At 37.7% G+C, this 27,117-nt stretch overlaps 1 protein-coding gene and 1 long non-coding RNA gene across 3 annotated transcripts; one reads left to right on the top strand and one right to left on the bottom strand.

Moving 5' to 3' along the window:
• Positions 1-4,005: 4,005 nt before the first annotated feature.
• LOC108025746 (uncharacterized) lies at positions 4,006-5,005 on the bottom strand. 2 transcript variants are annotated; one of them, XR_001768227.3, is made up of 2 exons: positions 4,463-5,005; positions 4,006-4,402 (listed from the first exon to the last, which is right to left on the bottom strand). It is a non-coding gene; the product is annotated as an uncharacterized LOC108025746 (long non-coding RNA). The 2 variants fall into 2 exon arrangements; XR_007763969.1 differs by having other exon boundaries at positions 4,544-5,005.
• A 1,579-nt stretch (positions 5,006-6,584) lies between these two features.
• LOC108025751 (glutamate-rich WD repeat-containing protein 1) lies at positions 6,585-8,215 on the top strand. Its single transcript, XM_017096349.3, has one exon. The coding sequence runs from the start codon at positions 6,683-6,685 to the stop codon at positions 8,021-8,023; it is 1,341 nt and encodes a 446-aa protein (XP_016951838.1). The 5' UTR covers positions 6,585-6,682; the 3' UTR covers positions 8,024-8,215.
• Positions 8,216-27,117: the final 18,902 nt, after the last annotated feature.

Here is a 27,117-nt window from a genome sequence, read left to right as displayed (position 1 = left end):
CTAAAATAAGGAATGAAATAATTTATTTTTTAATATAACTGAAGTCAACAAGAATCCTTACAAATTTCGCATGGTGTTACTAAAGATGATTTTTATTTATAACTGCAAGGGTATACAAACTTCGGCTTGCCGAAGCTAACTTTCTTTCTTGTTTTTATTCTTTTACTTTTAGTTGGACAACCAAATTGGAATTATAATCCAAGTTGAAGAATTGTAGGATCGGATTTAATTTATTTTTCCTCTCAATTTTGTATGGGCATGATAAGTGTTTTTTCGAAACATATAAATTTTACCATGAAATAATGTCAAATTGATATCAAACCAGGAAGATCGCTATAGTCGAGTGCCTTGACTATCAGATACCCCTTACTCAGCTTAAGGGAGCAAAATAAAAATGGATATATATAAGCAGCACCGTATATTTTGGTATATGTTATGTGGTTGGCAGAAAGTTTTAAGCGTTTTAGCCGTTTGGAGACGTAAGAGTGGGCGTGACCAACATTTTTTTAGGCCAATCGAAAGGTTTTAATGAGACAAATATATTTTAGCAAAAACAAATTTTCTAGCAAGACAACTGTGGCCACCACAGTTTTTGGCGTGGCAAACATTTTCATTGGGTCAATCGATAGGTATTGATAAGACAAATACGTTTTAACAAAAAAAAAAGTATCTACAAAGACAATTGTGGGCACCACAGTTTTGGGCGTTAAGTGGACGTTAGAGTGGGCGTGACACATTTTTTTGGGTCAATCAATTTGTTCTATCATAAAAACTGCAGGCGCTTCAGATTTTCGCTGATTGCGGGCGTTAGAGTCGGCGTGACACCCCGCTGAAACAAACTTGTGCTGCGTAGGAAGCCCAGGAATCTGCATGCCAAGTCTGACTGTTTTAGCTCTTGTATTTTACGAGATCTCAGCGTTCATACGGACGGACATAGCTAGATCTACTCGGCTAGAGATCCTTATCAAGAGTATATATACTTTATGGGGTCGAAAACACTTCCTTTTACCTGTTACATACTTTCTGACGAATCTAGTATACCCTTTTACTCAATGAATAAAAATGTCATTTGTCATTTATCTCTTTTCGAAAATTCCTTGATATCGAAAAAGAGAGTATATAGCAATATGTATACATTAATCACGTGAGTGAAAGCGAAAAAGATAGATTCGAAAATCGAATTGGCCAACTTCGAAAATGTTGTCTCGCTGGTACAAGCATACTTGAGTTTTATCTTAAAGCCAGTCAGGCGTATATAAAATGTTATACGATTAATAATATCACTGTGGACGGCAGTACACGTAGTGGCGAAGTGCGCAAGAGAGCGTGCGAAAGACAACTACTATATAGCCGTAGTATTGAAAATCTGCTGTGATGGTCCGATCGTAACAATTGATATACCAATCAAAAGGTATTGCTAAGACTAAGACTTTAGAACTATAAATTTGTTTTGAGGAAAAAGCGGTAAAAGTGAAAATTTAGAAAATGGGATCTGCTAGATACGGTGGGGATAAATGCTCTTGGCTTTAAGCCTAGTTTTTATTCTTAATGAGAATACGCGGCGAATGACATTTCATTTGTAGAAATCCGATGTCCCGTTTGTACGCACCCCATCTCAGTTTTAGGGTTTTGGGAACCCTATGGGTGTATATAGTAGATTGAGATAGAAAACGTTTGTTCTACGACTTTTAATAATTACTTGCATACCCAAAACACTGGAACAGTAATTTGAAAAGAAAAAATTGTTATTAGACAATTTGTAATTAAAAGGGAAGGATTTATAAATTTTTCATCGACTTAACTTTTTAAAAATAAATTAATAAATTAAAATGTTATGTAATGCGATTACCTATTGTTACAGCAAAATGGAATCCCATTTTATAATAGATTTTGAGGAAAAGGAAGGAAAATATCTTCAGCCAGCCTACGTTTCTATACCCAGTTCGGTCTTGTGGAAGAATTGTAGGCCTTAGGCTTTCCGATTTTTAGAAAACTAAAAACTAAACAGAAAACGAAACTTAACGGTATTTGTATTATTTTGACATTAGTTATCCTTCCTATTGCAGATGTAGGATACAGTCGTCTGATTTTTTTTTTAATTTGTATTCAAAGTTTTCAAATAATAATATCATTTCCATGTGAGCTAAACAATATACGATTATACTTACGTTCTGACTTAACGAAGAAAGGGATACTTCTTTATTCGACTAAATAAAAACACTTTATAAAATGATCTCATTCGGCGCGCTTCACTAAAATATTTCTTTAATGCGAGAAGCTAAAATATTTGGCTGAAGCGGGCAGAATGAAAATTTTAGAACGTGTTTTTATTTAGTCGAATAAACAAGCATTATTCGTGGTCAACAATCATGAAAAAAATGAAGACATGTTTTAAAAAAAATATGCTTTGTGTAGACTTGTATATTTATTTTTCGAACTGTGTAAAACCTTTCACGAGATTTTTATTGGCCCATAACATTTCATCATGCCACCTTTGGGTAACGGAACTAGAATTTTTTGTGTTGCGTTGTAAAACTTATACAAAATCTGAAAAGGGGATCTTTTTTTTTTGCGTCTCTCCGTTATGTTCAAGAAACCAAAAGAAAAAGAAGGCCTGGTGCATTCTGTTTGAACAGCAGGCTATTTAAATTGTGCGCTGCGACACATTTTGATTTATTAATAAAAGTGATATTTTTTGATAATAATAAAGTCAGGCAAGTGCTACCATAAGTGCAAGAGGTTTTGCGTTGATCTAAGTTTTAATTTTAAAGATGTTTTATAGGTTTTACAACACAGCCAACAAAGTTCTTGTTACATTACCCGATTGCATGATGAAAAGTTTTGTGCGAATAAAAATCCCGCAAATGGTTTTACACAGTTCGAAAAGGTAAATATACAAGTATTCAACTAAACACATTTTTTGTATAAAAAATTTACAAAACAAAAAACTAGGCTAACTAACAATAACTGTAATTCTATAGATAACTTCAATCGTATTAAAATAAGGTAAAAAGTAAACAAAAATTAATGTATTTTAATTTCAATATTTTGATATTAATATTTAAAATTTCCAAATTAAATTGACTTGCCACAGGCCATACAACAAATGAGTATAAAAAATTAAAATCCGGAGTGACTTAAGCGGACATCCCATACAATTGTCTATATAGAGTGTTACTTGTTTTAAGGAACCCAAGTCTGGAATCCAAAGTCCAATTCAGAAAGTCACTCAATAACAATAAAATAATTTAATAAGAAACTCTAAAGCGCAAAACTAAGGTATGATCGTAAATCGAGTTCAATTTAAGATATGTCAACAGCAAATTGGTGTTTTTCAAATATAAAAATAATAATAAAAATAATAAGAAGAAGAAAAGTTATTTTCTGTTAAACTTATGGTGCAAACTTCCAATTATATATATTTATGATCAGGATCACTAGCCATGTCGGTCTATCCGTCTGTCCGTTGATATGAACTCTGAGATCACGGCTAGAAAGCTAGAATGTTGGGATTTGTATAGGTCTGCGCACACTGGCGCGGTGCGGTGCGGCGCGGCTCCTCGCTGTTTTCACCGCGTAGAGAAGTTTGCATGTAAATAAATAAATTTGCAGTGTGCATCCACCTTAACAAATATATAAGTATATATATATCCCCTGTCAAGTAGGGATGTCGGAAATATATAAGTATATCGATATTTTTCCTCAAAAAAAAAAATATTATTGTGCTATTTTTTGTGCAAAAATAACCGATATTAATATTTTTGAGTTGATTTTTTAAGCCAGAAAGTGAGAAGAAAAGTTGTGAAAATGAGTTCGGCAAAAGAGTTTTACACTGAGGTACACCTAAAATTTCATGACTTATTTTAAAAAAGTAATAATTATTAATTTATGTAATTCGTACTTAGTGTTTTTAATTATTAATTAGAAAACAAATCAATTGATTTATTTGTTAATTATATAATTATGTTAATTATATTATATTAAATAAAATTGAACACAATGGGCTTAATAATTTTGTTATTTTTTAATTCATAGAACGTAATAAGAGTTGCTTGGGAGAGGGAATAAATATTTGTTGTTTTTCCAATAATAATATATTGTTTCACATTTAGCTTTGCAGTTTTTTGATTATACAAATTAACAGCAACGGGAAACTTTTATTCGATTTTAGCTGAACATTAAAAAATCAAAAATACTCGCCTACATTTTTAAGGGTGAAAAATGTAAATGCAATTTTATATCGATTATCAATATCTATCTTAATGCACATTGTGAACAGTTTCTTCGCTGCATATCCCCTTCGCATTATTGGCTAAGTAATTGGTATTCTAAAGCAAAAAATGGCGATAAACCAATTACTGCCAAGTCAGTTTGTGTCACATTTGCATCTCGGCACCTCCTTCTGAAATGCAAAATACATAAGCCAATAACTGATTGTTACTTTTCTTACACAATATGAAACCTTTGACGGCAGTTTTATAGCAATCCTTTTTGCGGAGGAATAATGTGTCGTAAAGAAATCAAATACTTGCACTAAACCAACCTTTGACTTGCCACCGATTTTTGCTTAGTTGGTCGTAACATTAATTTAACTCATTATTTTTTTTAATTTATTTTATTAATGGAAAATATCTATTACGAACAAATTATAGGATTTATATTACTATGTTTATGCTATTAGCGTAAAAGAAAATTTGTCTATGCTTATGCGACAATTCATGATTTTATTGAACTTAAACGCACCGATGGAAAAATGTGTGACCGATTATAAAACCAATTATTTTCTCCCATTTGAATGTAATATACTTCTCAACATTTGAGATTGATTCATATACTGTGATTATGCGATGGCCATATCATGCTTTCATTTCATGATTTCGGCCGATTTGTGAAAGTTACGTAATAAGTACGTTACGTAGTACGTTCTACTTTTAAAAAGTTGTTTGTTCAATAGGTGGCAATTAAAAATAATTTTCCTGTTTTATTTTGCCGAAGACAAAACTGGCAAAAAACAAGGGCAAATTTTATTTTAAGCAATGACGAAACCGAGAGCATCAGCATAATATACTACAACATCAAACAAGTTTTTTTTCATTTCTTTATTATTCTTGGATTTATAAAGCGTTGGTCAAAAGCATTTGATGAACATTATACGACCAAATTATTGTATTCCTCCGTTGTCCGTCCAATTTTGGAATATTGTTCGTCGGTTTGGAGTCCACAAATCAAAATATAACAAGAGAGATCGAACTCATCGACCTCACGATACCCGTTACTCCACTACACCCGTTATAACACAGCCTAGCGTCGGCCCTAGTCGCTTGGCTTATTATTGAATTCAGCTGATTTGCTGCATGTAGCGTGCAACCTTAATTGAATTTCCAAGATATTGAATACGTTTCGCTTTAATTTTTTTTTACATTTTTTCATATGTGGGAGCTATTATCGTTTGTGGGCGTTAGGGAATTTCAGGATGGAGCCAGGCTCACTCCATGCTGAAACGAACATGCCAAAACTTTCTAGCTTTTAGAGTTTCCAGGATTATAGCATTCATACGGACGGACAGACATGGCTAGATAGACTCGGCTAGTGAAACGCTTCCTTCTACCTGTTAGTTACATTCTTAAAAAACTACATTACACTTTTGCTATACGTTTACTCGCGAACTATCGATACCTAAGATAATGGCGACGTTGGATAGTTTTACAGTTTTAAACTTGGTTCTCACATCGACGAAAACCGACAGCTTCCCATAGAAGTGAGCGAGAGGCAAAATGCGGCTAACGCTTTTTGACGTGCCTGCTTTTCACAGCGGTCCTCAGTTAAGCCAAAAAATACCAGAAAAAATACCACACTTAGTGAGTGAATTTCGATGAGCTCCGTTATCCGCAGCCCAAAGTATAAGAAACTTTATCTTCGGATGCGCTAGTGGAAAAGCCACGTGAAAACCACATTTAAACCATTTCCTATTTTAAAGTTCATCCTCAATGGATGTAGCACGGTCTTATGTCAGGCTAATCGGATAAATTAACAAAAAAGGACAAGTCGAGTGGTTGTTTTGTTTTTTGGTACAAAAAATTCTTATATTAGCGCAACGTAACCAAAGTTTTTGGAACATACTTTCAGAACATACTTTCTTTGCGTGAATACGCCCGGCAGGATGTCCATGTAGGGCGCTCAGTTGCGGTAATGTTTCCGGTTGGTCAAGTCCCACATTAATGGTGAACAGCTTGAAATTTAACCTGCCCTGAACTTCCGAAGGCGAATTTCGCGTGGGTTTTTGTTTTCTTTTCATTTTTTAATTTTGGTTACGACCACATCCAATGCTAAAATGTATTCTTTGGGCCGCGGCTAACGGCGTCCATCGAAATTCACTCGCATCTGGTGTTTTTCCGAAAATGTTCCGTTAGTTCTGCATCCAAATTAGACGGACTCTTTTATGCGCTATGTTACCGATTTTTATTCGGTGTATCTCTGAGTTAATTTTCTTGATGGTGTATCTTCTAACTTTGATAATGGACGGATCTCTGTGGGAAGACACTATAAATGACTAAAGCTTCCTTGAAGCATTTGTCATTTATTCAAAGTGAATGTAGGGTCTCTTTAAATTGAAAAGTTGCACGTGCTGGTAATAAGGGATTTGATTTAAAAACAAAAGAAAAACAATTAAACTATTAAGAATATGGACGATGAATATTTTGAAATGGAGCTGGTTGATCCTGTGGACGTGGAAAGTGACATGGATTCGGATGACAATACCGAGGCACCCAAGATGACAAAAGAGGTGTATTTACCCAGTAATAAACTGGCCGTGGACGAGGAACTAGTCTGCGACGAGAGTGCATATTTGATGCTGCATCAGGCTTCCACAGGAGCACCATGTCTAAGCTTTGACGTCATACCTGACGAGTTGGGAACAGGGCGGCAGTCCTTTCCGATAACCGCTTATATAGTGGCTGGCACGCAAGCTTCCCGTACCCATGTAAACAACATTATTGTAATGAAGATGAGTAACTTGCACAAGACGCAGGACGATAACGGTGACGAGGAGTTGGAAGACGATGAGGACTACGTGGCTGAACGCGAGGATCTTAAAAAACCGCAGATGGCCTGTGCCCTGATCAAGCACCAGGGATGCGTCAATCGCATTCGTGCCCGCCGCTTAGGCAACACTGTGTACGCCGCCTCTTGGAGCGAGCTAGGCCGCGTGAACATCTGGAACCTGACCCAACCTCTACAGGCCGTGGAGGATGGTCAGCTGATCAAGCAGTACGAACTGAATGACGTCCGTCCGGTGTTTACATTCAGTGGCCACCAGCAGGAGGGTTTCTCGGTGGATTGGAGTCCCAGTGCAGAGGGTGTGCTGGCGACAGGCGATTGTCGGCGGGACATCCACGTGTGGAGTCCCCTGGAAGACGGCACATGGATGGTGGATCAACGCGCTCTGGAGGGCCACTCACAGTCGGTCGAAGATTTGCAGTGGAGCCCAAACGAGCGCAGCGTGCTCGCGTCCTGCTCGGTAGACAAGACTATCCGCATTTGGGACTGCCGAGCAGCGCCGCAGAAGGCCTGCATGCTAACTTGCCGGGACGCCCATGAGAGCGACGTGAACGTTATTTCGTGGAATCGCTTTGAGCCTTTTATCGCCAGTGGCGGTGATGACGGCTATCTACATATTTGGGACCTACGCCAGTTTCAAACCGAAAAGCCAATTGCCACATTTAAACACCACACGGACCCCATTACCACTGTAGATTGGAGTCCCAGCGAGGCTACCGTCCTGGCCTCTGGCGGTGACGACGATCAAATTGCTTTGTGGGACTTGGCTGTTGAGAAAGACTCCGATCAGGTGCAAGACCCGGACCAGAACGAAGATGAACTTAGCAAGTTGCCACCTCAGTTGCTTTTTATTCACCAGGGTCAAAAGGAGATTAAAGAGCTACACTGGCATGCTCAACTGCCAGGAGTATTGCTCTCTACAGCCCACAGTGGATTTAACATTTTCCGCACCATCAGCGTATGACCACGCATTTTTATACGAGTTAATATAAAGTATATATAAAATAATTAAATCGATGCAGTTATTTTTAGAGTATAAGAATACATTAGATATACAAGTTGTTGACCTTCTTCACAGCGCTATGCCCTTATCGCTAAATCCTATATAGCGCCAACCGTTTAAAGAACATTGAAATAAAGTAAATGGTACGGACAAGGCTTGTTAGACATTATGAGGTAAAGCAGTTAAATGACGGGCTTTTGGCAAAAGACTTAACTTTGCCTGCGTTTTTCAACCAAAGGGCAGATCAAGTTTTGGCCCATTTTTGCATAAAATCCAAGAAACAATCAATTTTCGGCTAAAATTGGTATACATTTCTGAATTAAAAGTGCGGCCTAGGTCGAAAATATAATTTTCATTTAGTTATTGCTAAATATTTTTAAAGAAATGTATAATTCCTCCAGAAGAATGATTGGCGGAATGTTTAAATGGGAATTTTTTTTAGAAGCTTTAAAGCAAATTTAAATTCTAACAGGTTTTTTCAGATGCGAGTTTCGGAAATGATCCATGAATCTTTCGAGTGCCTCGACTATAAGAGACTGGTCTAATGGCAAACATTTCTTTAGGTCAATCGAAAGGTTTTGATGCGACAAATACATTTTAGCAATAAAAAATGTTCTATCATGACAACTGTGGCCACCACAGTTTTGGGCAGTTAGTGCACATTTGGGTCAATGTATGGTTATTGATGAGACAAATAAAAATAAATAAAATTTTGTTCTATCATAAAAACTGTAAGTGCTACAGATTTTCCCGGACTGTAAGCAATAAAGTGGACGTGGCATCCCACAAACTTGCGGTGGAATCTGCAAACCAAGTCTGAATGTTCTAGCTTCTACAGTTTCCGAGACTTCAGCGTTCATACGGCTTGTGATCCAAATCAAGAATATATACACTTTATGGGGCCGGATACCATTCCTTCTGCCTGTTACATACTTTCTGACGAATCTAGTATACGGCATGTCGCGGTTTTTATCGCCTAGATAAGTTTGCATGACATTAAATGGAAGCCCCACACTGACGCGGCGCGTCTGGGTGCGACGCAGCATGTCAGCGCGTGTATGCTCGAAGAAGCATTCGAGCGGCGTTTGCCGCTCCATTATCTTTTATTCTCGGAATCTTTATAACATAGAACAGCTGGAAATTTTTCAATTGCGGACCTTGCTCAGTAGAATGGACTTGACAATTCGTGTTTGACGATTCTAATTAAGCAATATAAAAAATGCATTTCTAGAAAAAGGAAAACAAAAATGTTGTTAACATTCCCCCAGAGATCTGCAACTAGTAATACGTTATGGGGTAGTATCCGATAATTAACTCGGGTCCCTTCAAGCAAAAGGGCGATCATTTTATCGTTTGCCTTCCAGAAGTCACTTCTGGAAAAAGAAAGACGAAAGTACACATTTAAGAAAAAAACAAAATATACATATATCCCGTAGAAGTCACTTCTGAGAAATGATAGAACACAACAATTATTTCTGAAAACTCCTCTCCCTTTTGACCAACGCTATTGTTTTTCGTCCGGGAGTCAGTTTATTTCGCAATTTGCTTGTGGTCAGTCCAGTTCCGTGTGTTACTTTGTTTTTCGGAATTATTACAATTGTATAACACATTAGAATGTCCAACTCTTGGAAGAGTGCGAATTTACGTCAGGCTGTACAATTACTTTAAGATATTTACACATTACCTGGCGTGATTGCTGTAAAACAAGCATTCAAGGATTCTCCACATAATTATAAAAGGTAATTCCTTCAAATTTTTTTTTTGTCGCAGCAGTTGCACATTTCTTCCCGACATGAGTGACTTCCGCGATCCGAATGCGATATCGCGGACGATAGTTTTCATCTTCTAGAAGTCACTTAGAAGTGTCTTCCGCAATAGAAAATGCTTGCATTGGGGATATGTAAGCAGCAAAGCGGTATTGTATAGTGTCAAGCGAGATAGATACCTCTGACTCTTCAGAAAAGAAAAACATTTTCTAACATTTTCATTTTTCTCTGACCGTTTCTTTGACAACTATATGTAAGGGTCGTCCGATTTCTATTTAATTTAATTTGAAATTCTTAAAAATATAAAAAATGATATTCCCAATATTATTAGATTATATGCCAAGAAACACCGAAGGTAATTTCTTTCTTATTATTTTCCCACCAATTTTCCTTTCGTTCCTATGATATGTTATAGTCGTACGATCTTGATAAAAATATATTCGAAATTCAGAACCATTTTAAAAATGTTATTTTCATGCGTAGGAGATTATATGCTAAAAAACGCTAGGGATATCATTTTTTCATATCATTTTCCTACCAATTTTCCGAACGTTTCTATTGCAGCTATATGATACTATCGACCGGTTTTGATAAAATCGATTCAAAATTTAGAACTTATTAAAAAATGGTATTTCCCAGCGTAGAAGATTATATGTTAAACAAGGAAAAACGCTATAGTCGAGTGCCTTAGTTATAAGTAACCGTTACTCAGCTTAAGAGAGTTCTTTTACAAACCAAACGAATTTTGCAAACAAAAAAAAAGTCACCCTTTTTAATTTGCCTTAAACTTTTTTTTTACGTATAATACTATATGAAATAATTAAAAACGTGTTTAAGGATTTCAGCGAAAAAAATGATTTTTTTAAAATAAATTTTTTAAAGTTTGTAAAAAAAAGCTAGTTTTTAAAAGGTACCCTCTGTTTGCAAGGTATATCTCAAGAAAATCAACGTGTGTAAAAGTACTTTCAAAGTAAACGTAAAAATATAATAAGAAACCTATAAACCTATAAAAACAAATAAAATAAACTTAAATTAAAAATTTAGAATTACAAGAAAAATCAACTTATGTTAAAATAATTGCATAATAAATGTTGTAAATATATTAGGAAAAAACCTGTAAAACAAATAAAATAAACTTAAATTAAGAATTTAGAATTGGTAGTTTATGTAATCATTTAGAAAGCTTCCAGTTATTTGATTTTTGAGTACTTTTTGGTGCATTCCTGGGTACATGTTGCAGGTGCATTAAAAAAAAGTGCATCCAGATTGTGTTTAGTATGTTGTTTCCAGATGCATTAAAAAAAAGTGCACATAGAATGTGTTAAGTATTTTGTTCCAGGTAAATTAAAAAAGAGTGGCCCCAGAAGGTGTTAAGTTTACCTTCCAGGTGCATTCCATATACTCGTATATGCTTCTAAAAGCATGCAACGGGAGAATTTATTTTGTCCCGCAACCGTGTGAAAGTAATGGGCAGACTCACCACTTCCGAAACACCTTTTTGAAACCATTTTTTAATGAATAGGCGCATGTTGTAATGCTATCATTTACGACTGGGATTGCTTGTGTGAGTACCAAGTCATAAATGACAACTTGATGAAGTTTTACCGAAAAATACGACAGTAAAAAATGGGCATCGTCAACCATCGGGCTGGAATTCCCAGTAAAATACACCCATATGCACCCAGATATCACTCAAAGGACTGCACCCAGCACGCACATTTGCTATGTAAATTTGCATGTTTTTTTTGTAAAAAATATACGTCCTAGAACTATTTGTTTCGGAATACGTTTCCGAATTCCGTTTGGGCATACATTTATATGAACTATTCTGAAAGACATCTAGAAGGCCTTGGTAAATTTGCACGTGTGCCGTTTTGCATAAAAAGATACGATCCAGAACTATGTTTTTTTTTTTGAAACACGTTCCCGAACTTACGACTGGGAGTGCATTGTTGTTTTAGACTCCAAGTTTTTAACGTTGTGCGATCGAAAAAAACGTAAATTTTGGTGCCACAAAATATATAGCATTGTATGGCCGTTACGTATCTTAGAGATTATATTGATTTTAGGTTTTCCACAGTTCGGAATAAGTTAAATATTAAAGTAGAGGGCAGTCCACGTAGTGACGAAGCGCACCAGGAGGGTGTGCGAAGGCGACTACTATATATACACCAAGAAATGAAAATCTACAGTAATCGTCCGATTGTGATACATCAATCGAAAACTAAAATAATTGCATACCAAGACTTTAAAAAAAATCAATTGGTGTTGAAGAAAAAGTGGTAAAAGTGTAAAAGCTAAAATTTGAAAAACTTGATCTATTAAGGATGGGTTGGATAACTACCCCCGGCTATCCAGTTGTACTCTCAATTTAAATACGCGTCGAATGACACCTCAACTGTCAAATTCGGATGCTCCGTTCAAAAGTAATACGCAAAACGGTTGCTGTGTGTTTCGGTGTACAATTTTCATAAAGCGTGCCAAATTTAAAAACTTACAATAATTTATTTTTTTATTATTTTTTGTCACAAATGTTGATATCAAAACTTTTGTTTGCTGTAGGTGCGATCGTGTAACGGGTCGCCACATTCAAATAAAATTCAGGCTGAGGTGGTACCATGGAATTCAAGCGCACGCGGGTATGCTCGGCTGGGTGCTTGTCGGCTGTGGAAGTGGGTGTAAATTCTTGACTCCTTGAAGTGCCTATCAACAATGGTAAACGAAATCTAATATCGCGTGCTGGACAAGCTAACATGATCATCTATCTTAGTACTAAACATGCAGACTTTTATAATTAAAATATGTGGTAATCGTACCGTGAAATAAATTTAGTTTAATATGCAATCACAAAACTTTAAATACAATTTAAATTGCAACTTGATATAAATTATGATGCAAGGAATACTCATTGAATCAAAATAAAACAATTGTTAAACAAGAAAGGAAATTTACTTCGGCAAGCCTAAGTTTGTATACCCTTGCAGTTATAAAAAATAATCAATTATTTTATTAAATTGAATTCAAATTCTTAAAAATATTAAAATTTTTATAAAATTTAATTCGAAATTCAGAAATAATTCAAAATGTTATTTTCAAGCTTATAAGGTTATATGTTAAAAAACACCAAAGATTTAATTTTTATTTCATGTTTTCCGACTAATTTTCCGATCGTTCCTATGTCAGCTATATGATATAGTCATCCGATTTTGATAAAATTTAATTCAAAATTCAAAACCAAATAAAAAATGTTATTTCTAAGCGTTATATGTTAAAAAACACCGAAGATATAAGATATAATTTTTCAATATTATTTTACCACCAATTTTCCGATTGTTTCTATGGGAGCTATATGATATAGTCGTCCGATTTTGATATAATTTAATTCGAAATTCAGAACTAATTTAAAAATGTTATATCCAGCTTAGAAAGGTATATGTTAAAAAACACCAAAGATATAATTTTTTTTAATTTTTCCCCGATAGTTCCTATGGGAGCTATAAGATATGGTTGTCCGATCCGGCTGGTTCCGACTTATTTACCACCTGCAATAGAAAGAAGACTTTTGGCAAAGTTTCAGCCCGATAGCTTTAAAACTGAGTGACTAGTTTGCGTAGAAACGGACGAAAAGACGGACATACGGAAGGACAGACGGACATGGCTAGATCGACTCGACTTGTGACGCTGATCAAGAATATATATACTTTATGGGGTCGGAAACGTCTCCTTCACTGCGTTGCAAACTTTTGACTGAAATCATTATACCCTCTGCAAGGGTATACAAATCAAAAGGAGAGATATTGAAATCTCGATCTACCTGATTGCAGGGCATTTAGGTGCGGTGGGATTCAGATCTTTTTCTTCTTTTCTTTACGCCGCCTTGAGTTTTCTTATTATTTTTTAAATGCAAAGATTTAGACACTCACCGCTTGCAGGAACATCCATCGATAAAAGCGCTTTCGGCGAGACGTTCTCGGCTATCGGCGGGAAATTTGTAGATAATACAAAACAATGCAAATCAAAACTTTAATCCATTTAAAAAGTTAACGACCGAAATGCACCTCCAAAAAGAACTGGAAAAAACTCTATCTCCTTGCATGACTTTATACTACTTCGCCACCACCCACTATGTGATTACCCATTTTTTTAGGCTTCACTTAAACTAACTTGCGTACATAATCTTTCTTTCGTATGTCATTCACGATTTTCTCGTCTGTCCGAATGTAGCTGGTTACAAAAGTTCTTGGCAACATATTTTTACCGGGCGGGGTCACAAATCTGAAGGGGACTTAACTTTTCCGAATTCCCCTCTTTTCTTTCCTTTTCTTTACTTTAGTTAAATTCCCAGGCATTTTCACGGCAAATTTACGTTTCAATGGCGAAACTTTGCCGCGGCTCCGCGACGGACCGACGTCTTACAGCGCGATCAAGCGATTGCTCTCTCGCTCTTGCTCAAACTAAGAGCCAAGCAAAACCTCTTGATTTAGAATTTAGACAAACGAAATATAGTTATGCGTTGCCCAAAGGCAAACGCTGTTGCCGGGACCCTGAGCGGAGATTTTCCTCTGTTTCTCGACCCAATCTTTCCGGCAGATTGATAGACTCCGAATAAGGGTTCACTTCCGTAGATTTCGCTCGAACAAACGCCGGCCGCGCAAGCCCTCCTGTGGACGGCCAGTAGCCTGCCGAATACGCTTAACGTCACTCTCTAGGCCCGGAATATTCCGATCTCTTTAACTCACCCTGATCCGCAGCTAACTTCTCGGCTATTTTTGTTTTTCTTTTCCGGTAACGCCAAACGTAAAACAGGCGGCACTTAGTGACTCGCGCGGATTGGACGCTTTTAGAAAAACGTTAACCTCTGCTTGGCTAGGCTGCCAAAACGAAAATGATCGACTCTGTTGCCACAATTTGGGCGGTAACCAATACCCAGGAGTATGAGGTGAAAAACTCGGTCCAAGAAAGCCTGACACTTGCCCCTGTTACTCTCACTTAACCCGAAAACTGCCACAGAATATTTCCTGGCCCGAATGTTAGATATCGCCACCCCTGTGCCACTATGAGCAGATGGAGGCACTTCTGTTAAAGCAAGCGCTACAAAAATACTTGGAAGTCAGATTTTCAAGAAGTGACCACAAGCGATTGCTGTGAGTACACAATTGTTTCTTGGTCGTAATAGGCCTGCCCGATTTTTTTTTTTAATCGAGCTTTAATAAATGCTGGTCCCAATTAGACTTTGTATCCCGCCTGGAAATTTCTTTGTTTGAAATTGCTTCTAAATATTTCCTGGCCCCTTTTCATACGATACCGGCCTCGAGCGCAGATTATATTGTCGTTCACTTTTCTCGTACTGCTTTTTCATCACTTCCAACGCCTTATTGCGTACCAACTCAAACGAATCCTTTCGTGAAAACGCAATGGTCCTGTCCTCCAGCAAGTTCAAGGACACGATTGTCTCAGGAACCTCAAAGGTATGAAAAGGGTCTTGCTGCAAATACTTTACTACCACATCGGCTGTCAACTTCTTCACTGCTTTTAGAAACACAAACTTGCTGTAATGATCGGTATAAAAATACCGATATTACCACTCCTTGAGCGAGGGTAGGGTCCTAGAAAATCCACGTACAACTTCTGGAAAGGTCTTCTAGATTCTGGCTGGGCCCCCATAGGTGTACGCAATGTCTAATTCGGTGCCTTTGTCATTTTGCAAGTGATGCACTCTTCGATGTACTGTTTAACGTCCTTTACCAGGCCTGGCCAATAATAATATCGCCTCAGTCTTTCTAGAGTTTTGTGAACACCCCCATGACTTGCCAAGGGGTCATCATGAGCTTTTTTTAATGACTCTGGAACCAAACATTGAGGTATCCATAATTTGCAACAGAAGGTATCGTGAATAGCTTCTACTGAAGTATTTTCCACTCTCCGATACACCAGACCATCTGATACTTTTAAATCTGGAAGCTTGTCAGCGTTGGCTTCTACTCTCTTAATCAGCTCTAAGTAATCTGCATCCTTAAAATGCGCCGATTCCAAGTCCACCAGTAATCCGTGACTAGCATCTAATGCTGCTACCTCTTCCTTATTCACCCTCGACAGACGGACAGACGGACGGACAGACGGATGGACAGACGGACATGGCTAGATCGACTCGTCTTGTGACGCTGATCAAGAATATATATACTTTATGGGGTCGGAAACGTCTCCTTCACTGCGTTGCAAACTTCTGACTGAAATCATTAAACCCTCTGCAAGGGTATAAAAATTGTATTTTCGGTGTTTTTTAACATATAACCTCCTTTGCTGGGAAATACCATTTTTAAATAGTTCGGAATTTCGAACCAATTTTATCAAAAATTATATCCCTAGCGTTTTCTAACATATAACCCCTACATTTGGAAATAACAGTTTTTAATTGGTTTTGAATATCAAATTAAATTTTATCAAAATCGGACGACTATATAGCTGCCAGAGGAACGATCGGAAAATTAGTGGTAAAATAATCTATAAAAAAAATATCTTCGGTATTTTTTAACATATAACCTGCTACGCTAGGAAATACCATTTTTTAATTAGTTCTGAATTTTGAATTAAATTTTGTCAAAATCGGATGACTGTATATAACTGTCATACGGAAAATTAGTCGGAAAATATGAACAAATTACATATTCGGTGCTTTTCGACAGATAACCTACTAAGCTTGAAATTAAAATTTTTTAAACAGTTTTATCAAAATCGGACGACTAAATCATATAGATGTTATGGGAACGATCGCAAAATGGGACGAAAAATAAAATGAAACAAATTAAAGCATTTTGGGCTGTATGACATATTATCTTATAATATTGGGAATATAATTTTTTATATTTTTTTTAGAATTTCGAATTTAATTTAATAAAAATCGGACTTCTCTAACATACGACTACTCTGACTCTTTTTTTTTTTTAATATCACTGAAGTCAGCAACAGTTCTTAAAAATTTCACATGGTGTTACAAAAGTTGATTATTTCTTATAACTGCAAGGGTATATAAACTTCGGCTTGTTTGAAGTTAACTTCCTGTCTTGCTTCATATTATTTTAGCACTAATTTCCCGATCGTTCCTATGACAGCTATATGATTTAGTCGTCTGGTTTTTATAAAATTTAATTCGAAATTCAAATCTAATTAAAAAATGTTATTTCCAAGCGTAGGAGGTTACATGTTAAAAACACCGAAGATATATTTTTTTCATATTATTTTACCACTAATTTTCCGATAGTTCCTATGTGAGCTATAAGATATAGTTGTCCGATCCGGTTCTGGAGTTATATACTACATGCAATAGAAAGAAGTCTTTTGGGAAAGTTTCAGCCCGATAGCTTTAAAACTGAGGGACTAGTTTGCGTAGAAAGGGACGGACAGACGGACGGACACGGCTAGATGGTTTCGTCTAGTGATGCTGATCAAGAATATATATACTTTAAGGGTCGGAAACGTCTCCTTCACTGCGTTGCAAACTCCTGATTGAAATTATTATACCCTCTGCAAGGGTATAAAAAGTATATCTTTGGTGGTTTTTACCATTTAACCTCCTATGCTTGGAAATAACTTTTTTAATTAGTTCCGAAAACGAACGACTATATAATATAGCTGTCATAGGGAAGATCGAAAAATGGGTGGGAAAATAATATGAAACAAATTATTATTATACCTTGGAAATACTGGAAATATCATTTTATACTGTTAAGAATTTTGAATTAAATTTAATTTAATATAAAGCCATAGCGGGTCATTTCTCCCCAAATATTTGGGACAGTTGTCAGGGTGTATGAACTCAGATACCCAGTACTGGTGGAAGATTTTTGTCTCGAGGAATTTGACGACTTCTATAGCTACTGCATGTCTCATCGGCTTTAGTCAGACAAACTTTGAAATGTGGTCTAGGCGAAAATCACAGAGTTTCCCTCTTTGGTCCTTGGGTATGGTCCCATAAAGTCAATAAACAATCTCTGTCCAGCCCTTTCCGTGATAGGCTGTTCTCCCATGGGTGGTCGGTCATTTTTGTTTGCGGTCTTGGTGATTTTACAGACCTCGCACTCTTTCACTATATTTGGACATCTACAGCCATCCCTGCCCAGTAGTAAAACTGTCTCAGTTTGGCCAGTGACTTACAGTCAGAGCAATAATGAAATATTTTTTTTTAATATCACTGAAGCTAGCAACAATTCTTAAAAATTTTACATAGTGTTACTAACGCATGTTATTTTTTAAAATTGCAGGGTTATATAAACTTCGGCTTGCCGAAGATAACTTCCTTTCTTGTTTTTAATATATCTTATAGCAAAATACTAAACACAATCTGGGTGCACTCTTCTCTAATGCACCTTTAACATGTACCCAGGAATGCACCCAGAAGCATTCAAAAATCAAATAACCAGAAGCTTTCTTGGTTAGAAATATATTCGATTTTGTTGTGTGGACTGTTTCGAAGCCTATTTGATACTAAGTCGAATTTCACAATGGCACGCCGTAGCAGCATTGCCAGAGATGAATAAGATATATGAAACAAAGTTTCTGAGTTGGGAAAAATGCAACCTTTGTGATGGGTCTGATCATTTCTCCTGTTGGTGTCTTCAATTTGACTGCTCGAACTAGGTTGTCCTTTCCTAGATAGGTTTCCATAACCCGTGCGATGTACGCTGGTGGCGTATTGGACTCTTCAACGAGAACGATATCATCGATCGACAGGTTAGAAGGGGTCCATTTCGGACGTTGTTGCAGAGCATTTCTTCCAGAATCCTTGGAGCATAGCCTGGATGCTCTGCCAATAACCTAATCGGCCCACGGGGATGTGACTTAATTCGGGATCTGGAACGGTGGTTAAGGGTCGCCCAATTCAGAAGTGGGCGGGTGATAAGTAGTTGGTTTCACAGCGCTGATTTTAGCAAGCAGGGTGCGCGACTGTTGTTGTGGATGGTACGTTGTCCTGGTGTTGTTGTGATGAAAGCGATTCTTGCATTTCGTCAAGAGATCGATTGGCTTCATGGAAGTTGGTTCCGTTGTCGCTGTAGATTTTACTACATTTTCTACGCAGAGATATAAAGCGAAGCAAGACAGCCAAGAAGGTTTAGGTTGTCAGGTCTGTGGCAAGTTCCAGGTGTACGGCGGAGCTGACCATATAGACAAACACGCAAATGTAGCCCTTGCTTATACGTGGCTTCCAAACTTTAGCATCCTTTAGAAGAATTTGGCCTGCATAATCGCAACCAGTGTTTACGTTTGAGTGACACGAATGCTGGGTAAATCAGCCATCTGCTGTTGGGATGTGTGGTAGCGTGTGTCATTTTGCGAATTTTCGCCGAACGATTACAAACAGGGAAGAAACGCCAGGGTGAAGGTTTACTCGGTGCTCGTGTTCCAGGAGCAGCTTGGAGATTCGATGCTTTTTTGGTAGTAAAACTTGGTGTTTTTCCTCCCTATCCTCAGCAAATCGTTTTCGTCGATTATTGGCGCTAGCTTGACCAGCTGCGATCGGTTCATTAGAGGTTTCTTGGTAAGAAGTAGCTTATAGTCCTGCTGAAAACAGCCTTGCGCGTGTTTTATACAAATAATTTGATTTAGCGTCCCTTGTGAACAGCTGTGTTTACTTTTGTGCTCCGAGTTTTTGTCTATTTCAGTGATTTTGTGCGAGTGTTCTGTGTGTATTTCTTTACAAAGATTAGCCTAACAATTGCGCTAGTAATTTTAAATAGAACTCCCAGTAAGCGGGTACGTGTTAATAGTTATTTTAGCATTTCTATTAGATTTGTTTAATCTCATAGCTTTGTTTGTGTAACTTACGCTCCTAAACTTGTTAAAAATCTTTTACTCCCTCTCAATCTCCCTCGCTCTATTTTATAGCTGTAACCTGCTCTCTATGCACCCGCTGAATTTATAGTAGACTTTTTCGGTGCAATTTTCTGCATGTTCTGCAACTCTCTCTTGCTTGATTTTACTTTGTATTTGTTCATGCTGTAAGTTGTTAATGTCACACAAGCCACGCTCAGTCGATAGAATATTTTTTTCTCTCGAGCTCTCTTACGTTGTAATAAATTTTCGCGATCTTGCGCTATTATTTTTTTGTGTTTTGTGCCTTTGTAATTTTTGAATTTGATCCCAGTGCCAAGTTTACTTTGAGGTATTTTTGATATTTTATTTCATTTTTCATTTGTTTGTCTTATAATGTCCCTTGTCTGTTTCAAGAAAAACTGCACAATTGCGTCTTCAACGAAGGACCCCGTTATTTTTTGCTGGCCCTGCGGTTCGATGATTCACGTCAAATGTGCAGGATTCACCGGCAGAGTAAAAGATTTTATTGATCTTAACTCTGGTCTTATGTGGTCATGCGGTTCCTGCAAGGAGCGAGATGAGCGGCTTTATGAAACAGACTCGAGACAGCCTGTTGAATAACTCTGGTGCAGCTCAATGAGCGGTTAAATACCGTCACTGCCCAGTTTAATAGTAAAAAATTATTAACCGAGTCGCCTAAACGCAAAAAATCCAGCTTAACCGCCATTAATACCACCATGGATTCCCACCCAAATCCGAACTTGGTAGCAGCAGTTCCTGTCGACACAGGGGTAAGCGAACCAACTGTGCGTATGGATACAGCTAGCTCGAGTGAAGTCCATGTTTCCGGACTAAAAGCTTCTGTACCAAGTCAAGGTCATCAAGGCTAAGTCAAAGAAATCGGTGCTGGCCGTTCCTATAGGTAATGTAGGCACCGTTCCTGGATCTTAGCCTAGTGAGGTTCAGACTGCTGCTGAGGGGCGTAAGAAACTTTCTGTTGTTCCACAACGGAATCAATTAATTGTTTCTAGATTAACCCCAGATACACCATCTGAGGATGTCTGCTGATTGTCGTTACCTCTTGCCTAACATCTGAAAGAATTCTTATTCATATCCCGAATGAAATTGAATTTCTAAGTGTGAAAGTTTCTTTGCAATCTTTATTTGTTTTTGTTACATGTTCTTATAGTCGTATTCCACCGGGCTCTGACCTAGTAATTTATGAGCACCATCTGTCGGCAATAAAATATGTTTTATCCCTTCTTTCTAACAGAGACCTTTTGATTGTTTTAGGTGACGTTAACCTACCTGATCTTGGTCTCCTCCTACTGACTCATTTGTCGCTATGCCGTTATCCGCCCATGATTTTGTGGATGGCCTTTTAGAATTATCGTTACAGCAAGTAAGTTTTATAAAAAAATCCTTAAGAAGACAATTAGATCTTGTGTTTGTTTCAGACCCGTCTGAAATCACAGTATGTAGAATTGACGCTCTTGTTGTACCTGAAGACCGATATCATCCAACTATGGAACTGACAATTTGCCTCCCCTGTTCTGATACCCTCTCTCCTTTAGTTTCTCCAACTAAAATGATAACGGATTCTGAAATTGCTGATTTATTTGCTAAGTTTTTCCAAACTACTTATAGCTCGACAGCTTGGTCAAATTCTAACTACCCTAGTCCCTTTAATAGGTCGAATTTTATTTTTTCCACTGTAATCACCGAAATCTCTCTCGTAAGAGATTTAGCAACAACAACGCCAACTGGACTTCCTGGATGTGTGCTTAAGTTTTGTGCGTCAACCATTTGTAAACCGATTCTTAAACTTTTTAATTTGTCTATTTCATCATCAGTTTCTCTTCTATCTGGAAGGGCTCTTTTATTATTCCACTCCATAAAAAATGTGCGAAGGCAGCTGTCCAAAATTAAAGAGGTATTTCTAAATTGTCGGCAATTCCTAAAGCATTTGAACGTATTATTATTATTATTATTCTCATTTGCAACATGTATGTTCCACGCTTATATCACCGTGTCAGCATGGTTTTGTTAAGCGAAGATCGACCACTACCAATCTTCTTGAATTGTCATCTATTGTAATAAATGGGTTTAAGAAAGAAATGCAGACTGACAGATTTTAGTAAGGCCTTTGACTCCGTTAACCACTCACTTAATTTATTTAAATTAGATCAGCTTGGGTTTCCTGGTAATCTATTATCTTGGATTTCATGTTACTTGAATGGTAGGACTCAGAGGGTTATATTCAAAAATGCTGTTTCAAAATTGATCTACGTGACATCTGGAGTGCCTCAGGGTAGTCATTAGGCCCCTTCCTGTTTACTTTGTTTATTAACGATCTTCCCTCAATCATAACACATTCTCGTGTACTAATGTATGTTGATGATGTTAAGCTTTGTTTATCATATAATGACATAGCGTCGGGATTTAACTTACAGTCGGATATTGATTGTTTTCATGGATGGTGTAAGTAAAACCATTTAAATTTGAACTCCCTTAAATGCAACATTATGACTTTTTATATGGGTACTCCTACGTTTATCAGTTAATTTCTTAAAAATTGACCGTATATATTCAGTTAACGATTTAGGTGTTCTTCTGGACCCTAAACTTAAATTTGACTGTCATATTATGTCCACTGTTAACAAAGCCATGAGTGTTCTTGGGTTTATAAAGCGTTGGTCAAAAAAATTTGATGACCCTTATACGACCAAATTATTATTTACCTCCCTTGTCCGTCCTATTTTTGAATATTGTTCGTCGGTTTGGAGTCCACAATATCAGGAGCACATCGACCATATTGAGTCGGTACAAAAAAATGTATCTTATTTGCCCTGCGTAGTTTGAACTGGGGATCAAAACGTAAGGCTTCCTTCCTACGAGAGTAGATTACAATTGCTTAATTTACCTACACTTGTAAATCGTAGAACAATGCTTGGTACTATTTTTATACAATTTCTTATAAGAGGTGACATTGATTCTGCAGATCTTTTAAGCCGCCTTACATTCAACGTTCCTGAAAAGACTAACGCGAAATTATTATCCTCTAAATTTGCCGCGATGTACATCAAATTTTTGTCTGCACGAGCCCTTTCGCGTTCGATGTAATAACTATAATAAACTTTATCATTTGATTTGCATTTCAACATCTATCCCGATATTAAAAACATTTGCTTAATTCTTAGTTGTGACTTTCATTTTGATTTGTATCCCGTCACTTTTTGTTTTATGTATGTATCTTCCTCGCGAACTCGCATTTTTTGCCCAAATTGATAAAAGGGCCCCGCGCGTAACAATCACGTGCTTGGTGTCGTTGGGCCACTTGTTTGTACTGTTCGAAGTGCATCAACGTCCATATATATATTCTTGCTGCCTTAACCTTGTTGAGCGTAATAGCTGTTGAGGCCTTGCTGCAAGATGGATTTCGTGTCCGTTGAATGAAGCGCTTCACATATACGACAATGTGAACGAGCTTGAGCCATGAGGAAACTCGTGCGATCAGCTCATGGAGGGGATGAGCGTGAGTTGCATCAGCCATTGTAGCCAAACAGTTGGTCCTGACTTCTCCTTGATTGCGTTTGCTTGAAAGAGATAAGCCAAATGAACCATCCGAAAATCCGTGGAGCTCGATGTTGTCTGCGTCGTTAGCAACGAAACGTTGTAGTTCGAACTTTTGTAGGGTGTCTAAATCTTTCATCCACTTCAGCCAGATGTCCGCTAGATTAGTTGGGAGTGGGTCATCCCAATCGAAGTTCAGGAGACAAAGTTAAACTGGATGACAACGGGTGGCAAGGGTCCGAGAGGATCAAATATCCTCGAGACGTCGGACAAGACTTTCCTCTTGGCGCAATCAGGATTTGATGCTAGGTCTACGTCCTTCACATGATGCCAGTACAGTCCAAGTCCCTTAACTGACGACAATTGTGGGTCGGTATCGTCCGTGTGTATGAATGATTTCCCAAGTTCAAGATTTACGCACAACATCAGCTGAATCAGTTCGTTTCGGTTTTGAAGTAGCTCATCCTCACTGTTTGACCCAGTAAGAACGTCATCGAAATAAAAATCCTCCAGCAGAGTTTTTGAAGCGTTACGATATTCATCCCGATGATCCACAGCGAGTTGTTCCAGCACTCGTACCGCTAGGAATGGTGAACATGACGTTCCGTAAGTTATCGGATCGGATGGATCTTCTCTCCAAACGATTTTCTGGTAATTTCTGTGCCTTTGTTAACCCATATTTGGCGGAACATTTCAATGCGTACTTGTACTTATAAAAGCGTAGGCACACAGCAAATAGATCACGTTGGCCCTATGAAAAGAATGTCATTTAACGCCTTACCATTAGCGTCGTGAAAGGATCCATCAAAAACCACTTCGCTTTTTTCGGCCGAGCACCGGGTGGTAAGGAAGAAAGAATTGATTTCCAGCGGCACCTCACGCATGTGCCCCAGGTTGATATACTCCCGCTTGAAGTATACGTACTGTGTCCGCAGCTGCTCTTTTTGTTGTAGTCGTCGCTCTACCGATTTGAAGCGCTTAAAAGCTCCATGCTGAGCGTCTCCGAATTCAGGATTTTCCGCGTTGAATGGAAGATCCACGACATACTTTCCATTTTCATCGCGACTGTGGGTGGCGAGAAAGTGTTTCTATACCTTTTCATCTTCCGGTTCTGCTTTTGAGCTGCTTTGAACATTCTCCAGTTCCCAAAACTTCTGAAAATTGTAGTCAATCTCCATAGTTGCAGTTACTGCAACAGCGTTGCTTGCGTTCGATATGATGAGTGAGGTGATAACCCATCCGAATACCGACGAAATGGACATAAGATTACCCTTGTTGTCGTACATAGACGAGCATAGACAACCAAACGATCATCGGATATGCGAGACTTGATATGCAGCTTGGTTCATCCCCTTGTTATGTCTGCTCTTACAGAAGAGATTCCCGTAACACAAATGATCGTCTCTGCTCCCCAGACATATCCAGAAACAGCTGACAGCCATACAGAGTGTGTGTAGAACTACATTTGGTGCAGCCACTGCTTTCAAGCGCAACCCTTTTAGGATTTTCAGGATGTGTTGTTGTCTTGCTTCCAGTCGCAAGCTCCCTTTTGCTCAGCTCCAGTTCTTCGCAGCCAGAATCCAGAAACTTGAAGAACTGCTCCAGAGTCGGTTCGCCGTGTGTCAGCGTTTGATTGACTGCATCCAAATCACGAACAATTTCGTTTGCTCCGTCTGAGACCTTCCGTGGGACTGTTGCATCGATCTTTGTAGCTGTTGGCAGGCTCTCAAATAGCTCCAAAAATAAGTTTAAAATGTGCCGAAGATTTTCGATTGTACCTTTCTTTAAGACGTTCCCAATTCGCTCAGAGTTGAATTCCCCGTGAGTACCGAGTTAGAATTCGGCAATGGGACGTCACCACCAACATGATCTGGCGTGTTCGGTGTAGTCTGACTTACTCAAAGTTTCTAAAATAGTTGTTAGTTTTGCTGCAGCAAGTTCAGGATTGCATCACTGTTTGAATGAAGCCCGTTGCTGCCATTCGCACTGCCTTGAGAAGTCCCAGGTTGTAGATCATTGCTTCGTTCCTTGAATATAGCGTTCGCTCTTAGGTATTTATTTATTTTTTATTTATTTTGCTTATAGTTAACTATGGAAAGCTAACTTAACAACTAACAGTTAATACATTTATACATTTAGTGATTCGAGGTAACAGTAAATTTGAGAAGATATAGAATCAATAGAAGACTCAAAAGATATACATTGATAGGCTAAATTATAATTAGTACATAAAACAGGGAATGGTTCATGGAGGGAAAAGTTAGATCTCACAGTTGGTAAACGGATAGGTCGGAAGGCACGAGTGTATCTTGACGGGACTGCAATATTAATGTCTCTTAACAGAGTAGGAGAATACACCGCACCGGTCAGCAGTTTGTGTATAAATATTACGCCGTTACAAAATCTGCGGTGTTTTAATGTGTTTAGATCAATCAATTTTAGCCCGGACAAATGAGGTGGTAAGTGCCGATCAGGATCCCAATTAAGGTTGCGCAAAGCAAATAACAAAAATTGTTTTTGAACCGGTAAGTTCTGTTGGTATACATATTGTGGATTCCATACCTAAGAACAGTACTCCATAATTGGGTGAACTAGGCTTACGTATAACGATTTAGTTGTTTACGGATCATTGAACTCTTTTGCCCAACGCTTAATAAAGGCTAAGACGAGCTTTATTAACTATAACTGAGATATGGCTATTGAAACAAAGTTTTTGATCGAACAATACACCAAGATCATTAATTTCACCACGCGTTCCAATAAGGAGTTTCCAAGGGTGTACGAGGTTGGGTGAAAAGTAGTGCGGGAGAACGACATTGTTTTGCATTTTGAATAATTTAGTGATAACAAGTTTGTTGAGGCCCAAGCCTGAAACTTATTGAGGTCAGACTGAATAAGAAGATGTGAGCTTAAATTATATAATGACATACAGATTTTCACATCATCTGCATACATAAAAGTGGTGCAGTGGGACATCACCAGTGGGAGGTTTTTAATAAACAAAATGAATAGTAATGGTCCCAGGTGACTACCTTGTGGTACGCCTGAAGTAACATTTACCAGAGAAGATACTTCGATTTTGAACAATACACGTTGAGATCTATTTGAAAAATATGACGAAATCCAATCAAGTATGTAGGGAGGAAATCCATTGAGAGATAGTTTATAAATAAGTAAAGAGTGGTTAACCGAATCGAACGCCTTGCTGAAATCGGTGAATATGACATCTGTTTGTTTCTTCTGGAGAAAACTACAATGAATTAGACGCGAAAATTCGAGAAGATTTATAGAAGTAGAACGTTTCTTAACAAATGTTGGGAGGTTGAAATAATTGAACTACACATATGCTGAATCTGACAGGTTACTAGACGTTCGAAAAGCTTCGGGATCTTCTTATGAAGAGGGATTAAAAAATATGTCTTTCAAACACTTGGAAAGAATGAAAGTTGCAATGAGAGGTTGAATAGAAAAGTTATTGGGCCGCAAAGAGATGCAGAACACTGTTTGATTATGCAACACGGAATTTTATCCGGACCTGCAGAGAAAGATGTGATTTTAAAAGGTGTGATGTGGATATTATTAATGTGGGGAAAAGGGTATGGATAACTAGTCGATGAGTTATAGGAGAGAGAAGAGTATGTAGATTGAATGAAAGTAGCAAAGAGGTTAGAAATGTTAATATCGGAAGATTCTGAAAGATTACCGAAAATGGAGGCATGGCGGAAATACATTAGATTTTCTTTTAGAATTTACAAATAAATATAATTTTTTAGGGTCAGATCTGATATTTTGTCTACATATTGTCAGCAATATACTCAGCATAAAATTGATTATTGGATATTACGAAATTAGATCGGGCAATAACATGTTGGGAAAAATCTGTGGCGGACCCGGATTTTTTATATCTTT

Source organism: Drosophila biarmipes, chromosome 2R (genome assembly GCF_025231255.1).
Source record: "Drosophila biarmipes strain raj3 chromosome 2R, RU_DBia_V1.1, whole genome shotgun sequence".
NCBI classification, from domain to species: Eukaryota; Metazoa; Arthropoda; class Insecta; order Diptera; family Drosophilidae; genus Drosophila; species Drosophila biarmipes.
The sequence above is the reverse complement of the archived record's forward strand: the minus strand, read 5'-3'. Positions and strand labels throughout refer to the sequence as shown.